Below are 9,935 nucleotides of genomic sequence, written 5' to 3' on the forward strand. Positions count from 1 at the left end.
GTCGGCCTCCATTGATCTGGCCACGCGTGGTGCCTTCTCCTCCTCCTCGTCTTTTGTCTGCGCCGTGGTCAAAGAGTTTGATCCGGCCGGGCGTCGCTGGTCCACCAAGCGTGCCTTTGAATGGTTGACCAGACGGCCATCTTCTTCCTCACGTCCCTTCCCGGAACCCATTACTGGACCAATCAAAGGACTCATCAAGATAACTTATTTTCTAGCTCTCACGTCTCCCTCCTTTTCTTTTATATTACATTAAGCTAACATAATTATTAGTTTACAGTCACGATTAAGCCATTTAGTTTGACTCGGTGCGTGCACTGTTCCTGCTCACACCCAAAGAACAAGTTGGCTATGGTCGAAAACAACATTTACGTACTCTACAAGCAATTCTGCGCCCACTGCATGATTATTACTAGATGTAACAAAAAACTAGCTACAATAATGGAAAGAGACAGATACAATAGGGGGTTGATGGGTGCTCTTTTATTCATGAAGACTTGGGCATAAATCTTTGCTGTGATGAAGCAGGTCATACGTCGCTGCTGCTTCTTCTTTTTCTCTCTTGCATGCTACTTCAACTCAGTGGAACGATGGCCAAGGAATTCTTCTTGGCAAATGAATCGGAATCAACTTGTCTTATTTGTCTCCAGGAATGATGGTTCCAATGTATCCGAACCCCATTATCATGAATGCAAGAGACTGTGGGAAGATGAAGATGCAGTAGAGGTCATCCCGATACACGTAATCATAGCATGCGCATACGAGCAGATATATGCCAACCATGATCTCCAGGAGATTGAATCTGCCGAGATGAAACCAGGCTTAATCCGACAACATCAGGAACGAGTTCATGAATCATCAAGTGGATTACCTCTCCTTGATCTTGAACCGGAATCTCTTGGTGGCGCAAGTGTTGGATTTGGTCTTCAACGTGTCTCCCAGCTTCTCGGTCACTATCCATTCGTTCACTCTCCCTGTTTCCAGCAATCCGATGAGAACAGCTTTGCATTGGTGCAAGGACATGACGTTCTCGAACAACACCCAGAAGATTACGAGATGAACGGAACTGCAACGGAGTATATACAGGTTGAGATATCTACACATCAGATGGAGGAAACTGAGTTTGGGGTACTTGCTGACCTCGGTGTTGCTACTGCATTGATGATGGTGATGGCTGTGGGAACGTACATGAGGCCCCATTTGGGGATTATGACTTCGGGGAAGAAGACGGAGAGAGGGATTACGGCACAGTAGAACGAGAAGGTGACGAAGTGGGAGACGATCCTTCGGGCCACGAAGAAGTTGTAGATCACATAGAACTTCATCGACATCGCAACTCCCTGCATGAGATCGACGAGCTTAAGGTTTGGCAATGAAGCATCTGATGATCTCTCTTTCGTTCGAGTAAGATTTCCACTGACCTCAGCCATCAGCACTTTCAAGAACATCTTCCGAAACAGATTCGCCGGGCCGCATGACCAACGATGCTGCTGATATCGGTAAGCTTTGAAGGTGCTCGGTAGCTCACTGTTAACCTGTACGACAGGGAAGACAAGCAGCAACTGAGAACATGCACCCACACTTGAGAACAGTACCGTCAGAAGAATCACCTTGACGTCGCCGAGGTACACGAACTTCCAGCCTGCGAGACCTGCTCTGACAGCCAAATCCATGTCCTCTACTGTGGTCCGATCCTGCCAGCCTCCGGCTTCATGAATGGCTCTGATTCTCCACACACCAGCGGTACCTACATGGACCAACGATTCGCCATTGATACACGACATGGAGCTCCTCCCAACACGTTCAGTGCATATATATATGTATGTATATACCATTGTATCCGAAGAACGCACGCGCCGTAGAACCAGATTCCTGCTCCACCTTGAAGTGGAAATTCATGGACATCTCCTGCATTCTTGTCATCAAACACTCGGAAGCATTCACTGCAACAATCAGCAAGAACAGAGGAAGATTATGCTGGGAATTACAATGAGAGGAGAGTCATGGTTGATGGATGATTAGGCTTAGCATTCCCCGCACGTACCAAACTTCCACCGAGATTGAACGAGGGCGATTTTGGGGTTGTGGACGAGGAAGGGGACTGTTCGCAGGAGGAAGTCTGGTGCAGGCTGGAAGTCGGCATCGAACATGGCGATGTACTCGCAGGACTCCACATAGCTGTACCGCATCCCCACCTTCAGAGCACCTGCTTTGTACCCGTTCCTGTTCTGTCTCCTCTCGTACCTTATGTCCTTCCCTCTTTCGGACCACATCTCGCATTCCTTCTTCACCAGTTCCTGCGACATTGAAACCCAGATGGAAGTGGAAGAATGATCTCACACATTTGCATGTTATCACCCGACCATTGCCCGAGATAAGAGACAGATGCATATGAGCCGTTGCAGTCCAAATCAACGTCGATAGATATAATATATATATATGTGTCCTCTTCTAATGTCTCATGTCTACTGTGAGAATCTTGTGCATCCCAAAGAATGTGACTCATGCCATGTGGTCAAATACTAGACGACGGCCTTCATTAGTTGGCACTCACGAAGTAGCCTTCCTTGTAAGCGACAGCAATCGTTCTTGAAACTTGAAGGTTTGGATCCCAATGTAGTGGTCAAAACCTTCCTACTGACTTCGCTGTTTCCATTCTGGCTATCATATAATAATACGCCACCAAGTTATGATGGGCTGGAATTCCTCGGGATGGATGCCAAACATGTGCGCTGCGTAGAGAAGTACCTTGATGAGCGGATCGGTCGAATCGTCGAGCACTTGGATGATGATCCGATCGCTCGGCCACACCATGTTGCAGGCCGCTCCTATCGACAGCTGATACACCTGCACGCCATGGCGCACTACCTGTGATGCTGCTGCATGCAACTGCAATGGTGAAGGAAGTGGACGAGGAGAGTGACGCAGCGGCGTACCTCCTTCTCGTTGTACATCGGGATCTGGACCAGGACCATGGGGAAGGCCAGGGAGCCCATCTCCTCGTCCTCCGTCAAAGGGTCGCACTTGTAAATCCGCGCCGGCCGGCGGCGGAACACCTTGGCGTAGAGGGTGATGAGGCCCATGGAGACCTTCTCCACCAGCACCATCATCGACATGACGAGACAGATGAAGACGGCCAGCCGCAGGAGCGGCACGGCCACCCACGCGCGGAACTGCCGCCACAGCTCGCCCAGCGGCAGCTCCGGCAGGGCCGCCCACGACAGGAGGAGGACTTGGTACAGCTGCGAGACCACTGCACGCAGTGTTGGTTCATGGTTAGCAGACGAGGACGACGACAGCAGCAAAGCAAGTGAGGTAAGACACGTACCTTTTTCCATCGCTAACTTGTGTCTTCCTCTTGCTTCTGCCACGCCGAGGTGGTGAGACAACGTGAGCCTCGTTATATATAGGAGCGGTTGCAGGTGGAGATCCCCATCTCTACTTCGTCTTCTCACGTTTCAGATCCATGTAGGTGGTCGATTAAAGAAAGGGCAACATGGATCCAGATCTAGAGAATGGCTTCGGCACGTACACTTCCACGCCTGTGTCAACAGTACTACTTCCTCCACGCTTTCCATGGCGGTCACATGAAGTGGGAGCCGGAGTTGTCTTAAGCACTTCATGTTCACATGTTGTGTGTCATCTCTCAGCTCGTGACTCTTAGGACGAGCTGTATATATGTTTGCATCTCCATCGATATTGAATCATTGTACCGTGCAATGATGACGAGCGAGGAGGGGGACAAGAGACAAGCGAGATCATCGCTTGCTAATACAACATGCTTTTGTGGAGATTAATTGGAGGATGCTTGCCCACAACTTGCACATGTGGTTTGCAGGAAGAAAGCCACCAATAGTAGGAGTGTGACTTGAGCAGACGATAGGTCAGAGCTTAGGTGCCAGCACAGGTCTTGTTTTATGTGAAATATTAACTATTGAATAAAAAATATATCATGAAAGGTGATGATTGGATCGCAATCATACGAAGAAACAATTGTCTTGTCTCGTCTTCTCAGAGTGGTGAGAAAATGGTTCTGCAGGTGTTCATAATCATAGCCGGTAGAGTAATGTGTTGAGAGATGGATCAAAGTCACTCACTGCTCCTTCTCTCATGAAAGGTTTAGCGATATGTAGATGAATGAATGTGATTATAAACCCATCAAATTAATGGATCAAAATTTTCATGGACGAGATGAAAATATATGCTTGCCAGACCTGATTCGCTCGTCGCCAATGAAGTAAGTCCTGAACTGCGTCTTCTTCAGGTTCTTCAAATGGCACCAGCGGAGGACATGACAGTGATCACACCAATCAATCACGATTCCTGATTTATTCGGTGGAATGGAATGCATTACGTTAAGCGTTAATTTCGTGTCTGGTAGCAATAACAATAATAGCGTTAGATTCGGGAGAATCCAAAGTATGGTCGGTGGTCGGCTCACACGTGCGACATCTTCTCAGCTGCGTCGAGCACGTGTACCACGGTTCGCGTGTATGATTGGAGACAGCGAATCGTGTACGTGCAGTATCCAAGTTATGGATAGATTTATTTGCTTGTGACGTATGTTTCTAGGATTCAAATTGGATTTGAAATATTTTAAATTTATGAGGTTGTATGAATATATTTGTCCCTTATTCATTTATCCTAACATGAAGTAGCTCTATCTTTTTATTTTCCACATTGTCTCTTATGTCAATATGTTTCGATCATTTATAATAAATTAGATTCTTGATTAAGATAATAACTGACTTATTATCAATATAAATTTTAATTTAATTTTTTTATTATATATGAAGTATGTGAAGTAATTTTGTTAGTCAAATCGTATGATAAACATATTCTACTTCACAAATCAATAGAGCAATGATAAATTATTTTTTTCGAGGACAATGTAAATACAATTTTACCAATAATAATAATTACATACGATATTTATAAAAATAATATATTTATAAATCGTATATCGTATGAATACAATACGATATTTATAAAAATAATAATAATTACTCTACAAGTAATTCTGCACCATTATTATTAGATGTACGGAAAATGAGCTACAAAATGCAAAGAAACAAATACAATAGGGAGTTGGTGGGGGCTTTTATACATGAAGACTTGGGCATAAACTTTTGCTGTGATGAAGCAGATCATACGTCGCATCTTCTTCTTTTTCTTTCTCTTCTTTTGCATGCTGCTTCAACTCAACGGAACGATGGCCAAGTAATTCTTCTTGGCAAATGAATGTGAATCAACTGGTCTTGTTTGTCTCCAGGAATGATGGTTCCAATGTGTCCGAACCCCATTCAAATGAATGCGGCAGACTGTGGGAAGATGAAGATGAAGTAGAGGTCATCCCAATGCACGTAATCATAGCATGCACATACGAGTAGAGATATACGCCAACCATGATCTCCGGGAGATTGAATCTTCCAAGAACAAAACCAAGCTTGATCCAACAATATCAGGAGCGAGTTCAAGAATCTTCTAGAAGGGCTATGTGGTATTAGTGTAAAGATGGACATTTATTCTCATGAATTCTTATCCGTCCTACTCATGCAAGGGTAGACATTTATCTAAATCCTAAGAGTAATACGTCCTGTCGCCATAGCTCGTAGAACTGTCATCACGACTCGCCCAACGATAGCGACAGTGGCGGGAGACCACAACACGCAAGGTTGGATCATAGTTACTAGGCGCCGACAGCAACAAAGCAAGCAAGGTAATACACGGACCTTTTTCCATCACTAGCTTCTGTCTTCCTCTTGCTTCTGCCACGCCGCCGAGGTGGTGAGACAAGGTGGGCCTCGTTGTATATAGGAGCGGCTGCCATGCCATCTCTACTTCTTCTTCTCACGTTTCAGATCCAGATCAAGCGAACGGCTGCGGCGTGTACCCATGCCTGTGTCAACAGTACTTCCTGCACACTTTTCATGCCGCTCAACATATAATAATAATATACAGACAGATGAGCATGAAGAGGCTGCCGGTGTTGTCTTAAGCACTTCATGTTCGTATGTCGTGTGTCATCTCTAAGATAGTGACTCTTAGGACGAGTAGCATATGCGTGTGCACCTCCATCGATATTGAATCATCGGACCATGCAATGATGATGAGCGAGGAGAAGGACAAGAGACAAACGAGATCATCACTTGCTAATGATACATGCACCTGTGGAGATTCATTGGAGGATGCTTGCCCACAACTCGCACATCTGGTTTGCAGGAAGAAAGCCATCGGCAGTAGGAGTGTGAGTTGAGCAGACGATAGGTCAGGGCTCAGTTGTGATCACAGGTTTTGTTTTGTGAAACATTAACTATCGAATAAATAATATATCATAAAAGGTGATGATCGGATCGCCATCATACGAAGAAACAATTGTGTTGTCTCGTCCTGTCTGAGTGGTGAGAAAATGGTTCTGCAGGTGTTCGTAATCATAGCCGGTAGAGTAATGTGTTGAGAGATGGATCAAAGTCACTCACTGCTCCTTCTCTCATGAAAGGTTTAGCGATGAATGAATGTGATTATAAACTCATCAAGTTAATGGATCAAAATTTTCATGGACGAGATGAAAATATATGCTTACCAGACCTGATTCGCTCGTCGCCAATGAAGTAAGTCCTGATATGCGTCTTCTTCAGGTTCTTCAAATGGCACCAGTGGAGGACATGACAGTGATCACACCAATCAATCACAATTCCTGATTTATTCGGTGGAATGGAATGCATTACGTTAAGAGTTCATTTCGTGTCTGGTAGCAATAACAATAATGGCGTAAGATTCGGGAGAATCCAACGTTTGGTCGGTGGTCGGTGGTCGGTGGTCGGCTTGGCGGTGACGGGGCGGGGGTTCACACGTGCGGCGTATTCTCAGCTTCGTCGAGCACGTGTACCACGGTTCGCATGTATGATTGGAGATGACTGGGAAATAATTACGATATGCAAAGTGTTCTGTAGATTGTAATTTGTCTTTGGTGACAGCGAATCGTGTGAGTGCAGTATCCACGTATTTGCCTGTGACATATGTTTCTTGGATTCAAAGTAGATTTGTGTCGGAAAAATATTTATTATTAGATAGTGCTCTACTAACATGACATAAGCTAACGTCTCAGAACGGAGGGAACTCGATTGAGCTCCTTTCCTACTGTATCCACATACACACACACAGGTAGATGTGATACAATTCAAGTGACTCAAATTAACCAGAATTAATATATATTTAATTTAATTTTAATTTAATTTAAAATTTTAAGTTAATAAATTAGGAATTAGGTTCGAACATATATCATTCGACTCTTTCGATATTTATGAATGTAAAATTATTCTTTTATTTTTATTTTTTTCAATCTCTCGTCGTATATATATATATATATATATATATATATATATATATATATATATATATATATATATATATATATATATAATATAAACCAATCAAAGAAGAGGTGCAGGTGCAGTTTAATCTTGACACTTCAGTATTATTCACCCATAACAACCAACATAACAACCAATAGTATATGATGATAACTCAAAAGATTACAATAAAAGATATATAAGACATCAAGCACCATCCAAATGAAATAGACTATTTAAGAATTACCGTCTCAAAATAGACTCCTCCAATTTTATTAGCCACCTTAGCATTAAAACTTTTCTTGACTAGAGTTATGAAGTAGAAAACTTCTTCAAAGTGATAGATGTTCTTTACCACAAACAAGTCAAGTTTCCTGCATATAAGTTGAAAGGAGATGCAGCAGTTTGATGGGATACATTACATAATAACAAAAACGAAGACAAAGAAAGATACTAATGCAAATATAGTAAAAGATAAAAACAACTTATTAAAGGAAGATTCCTATCTCAAACTATAAACAATTATTGTTTTAATAATATCAAAACTGCATTCAAGACACTTGATCTATAATTGAATCTACTGATGAGTTATTACGCCTTTCAGCCATATATAGTTTATCAGAGTTAGATGACCAACAGACAATAAGGTATATCAAAGATAGAATGCCTTTAACTTCAAGAATAGTAGATGAAGCTCACAATATGACATTAAATGCTGAAGTATTATTGACTTGACCTCCAATTACTATCTAGCAATTCTCTACTCTAATAACATGACCTATTCTTAATAAAGAGAATCAAGTTGTGATTGAGTTAATATAACCTACAAATCAAGGTACAAATATAGAAGGAGCAACAAGACAAGCTAAGCATATCTCAACTACCATAAATAATCCATATGCTTGAACCCTCATTGAGAAATGTTTTAAATGTGAGGAGTTTGGTCATCATTCCAATGAGTATCGTACTCGTAAGACTATCAACTTTGCATATTACAAAGATGATTTGAAAAAGAAGAAGATGCCTAAGATAATACAAATGATGATATTGGCAATACTGAAATAGCAAAGGAAGAAGGAGAACACATCGTATATATTGTGAAAAGATTACTATTTAACCCAAGGTAAGAAGATCTATCTTAGTATAAGAAAATCTTTCATTCTCGATGCAATATTAATAACAAAGTCTATATATTAATCATAGACAATAAAAGTTATAACAACATTATATCCAAATAATGAAGCACTTAAAATTATGAACGGATGCTCATCCAATACTATACAAGCTACCATGGATTAAACAAGGCTCAACTATCATTATAATTGAGATATATAGAGTTACTCTCTCAATTAGGAAAAGCTATAAGAAAAAAGTTATATGTAAGATAATTAATATGGATGTGTGTCATGTACTATTTGAAAGGTTATGCCAGTATGATATAAATGCAACCCACCTTAGAGTGTTATATATATATATATATATATATATATATTCTAATGAAATGAGAAATATATTATCATTCTACTAACTAATAAAAAGAGAAATGAATCCAATACTATTAAAGTGGAGGGGAAGTCTTTCTTATCCATTTCTAACTTTACGTAGGAATTCATTATCAGTTTTAAAGAAACAAGAGTATGCTATACTCTTAAAGGAAGAAGAATTACCTGAAACAAAGATTTCAAAAGAGATAGGATCTATATTAGAAGAATTCAAAGAGGTCACTCCTAAAGAATTACTAGATGATAGATATTCAACACCAAATTGATTTAGTTCTAGAAGTAAGTCTATCAAATTTACCTCATTACTGGATGAACCAAAAGAGAATGATATATTGAGAGAGAAGATATAAGAGTTAAGACGAAAGAGACATATTCGAGTAAGTATGAGCTCGTGAGTTGTTCTGATTTTGTTGACACCCAAGAAAGATAAAAGTTGGAGGATATGTATAAATAGTAGAGTCATCAACAAAATCATGGTTATATATCGTTTTTCCTATATCTCAATTAGAAGATATGTTGGATCTACTACAAGGCTCTAAGATATTCTCAAATATTGATCTTCGTATAAGACTTAGAGAAGAATGAAGGACTGCATTCAAGATAATAGAAGACTTATATAAATGATTAGTTATGCTATTTGTATTATCTAATTGATCAAATACATTTATAAAGCTTATGAATCAAGTACTTAAACCATTCATAGTAAAATTTATAGTAATATACTTTGATAATATTTTTATCTATAGTTGCAATAGGAAAAAATATATTGGCCTTTATGACAAATCCTTATTGTGTGAATTTGAAGAAGTGTTGCTTTTTGACAAAACTATTAATATTTCTGAGGTTCATTGTGAGTATTGATGGGATTCATGTAAATGAAGAAAAGATTCATGCTATTCGAGAATGGTCTATCCTTAACTGTCATAGAAGTGAGGAGCTTTTATGGTCTTGCTACTTTCTATAAGAGATTCATTACAAAGTTTAGTAGTATTGTCACTTCTATTCTATTACTGACTATTTGAAAAAAAAGAAGTTTCTTGACATTATTGAATTAAGCATGGTTTCTTCTTGTCAGATTCATCAA

General features: G+C 40.5%; 1 protein-coding gene across 2 annotated transcripts; it reads right to left on the reverse strand.

The window, feature by feature from the left end:
- Positions 1-364: 364 nt before the first annotated feature.
- LOC135641997 (probable glucomannan 4-beta-mannosyltransferase 11) lies at positions 365-3,466 on the reverse strand. Of its 2 annotated transcripts, XM_065157735.1 has the most exons (10): positions 3,326-3,466; positions 2,934-3,250; positions 2,746-2,844; positions 2,042-2,294; positions 1,830-1,940; positions 1,608-1,744; positions 1,419-1,532; positions 1,138-1,337; positions 869-1,063; positions 365-799 (listed from the first exon to the last, which is right to left on the reverse strand). In XM_065157735.1, exons 1-10 carry the CDS (start codon positions 3,333-3,335, stop codon positions 634-636), a joined length of 1,602 nt encoding a protein of 533 aa, XP_065013807.1. In that variant the 5' UTR covers positions 3,336-3,466; the 3' UTR covers positions 365-633. The 2 variants fall into 2 exon arrangements, with proteins under 2 accessions (XP_065013807.1, XP_065013806.1); XM_065157734.1 differs by having other exon boundaries at positions 1,419-1,744.
- Between the last annotated feature and the right edge of the window lie 6,469 nt (positions 3,467-9,935).

This window comes from Musa acuminata, chromosome BXJ3-7, assembly GCF_036884655.1.
Source record: "Musa acuminata AAA Group cultivar baxijiao chromosome BXJ3-7, Cavendish_Baxijiao_AAA, whole genome shotgun sequence".
Classification (NCBI taxonomy): domain Eukaryota; kingdom Viridiplantae; phylum Streptophyta; class Magnoliopsida; order Zingiberales; family Musaceae; genus Musa; species Musa acuminata.

Bases quoted from the DNA above. Each gene is read 5' to 3' on its own strand.
- LOC135641997 (XM_065157734.1), bottom strand. The intron at 2,295-2,745 runs GTACTTCTCTAC...TCAATGTCGCAG, and splicing joins CGACCGATCCGCTCATCAAG to GAACTGGTGAAGAAGGAATG. The intron at 1,745-1,829 runs GTATATACATAC...TGGTCCATGTAG, and splicing joins TGCGTTCTTCGGATACAATG to GTACCGCTGGTGTGTGGAGA.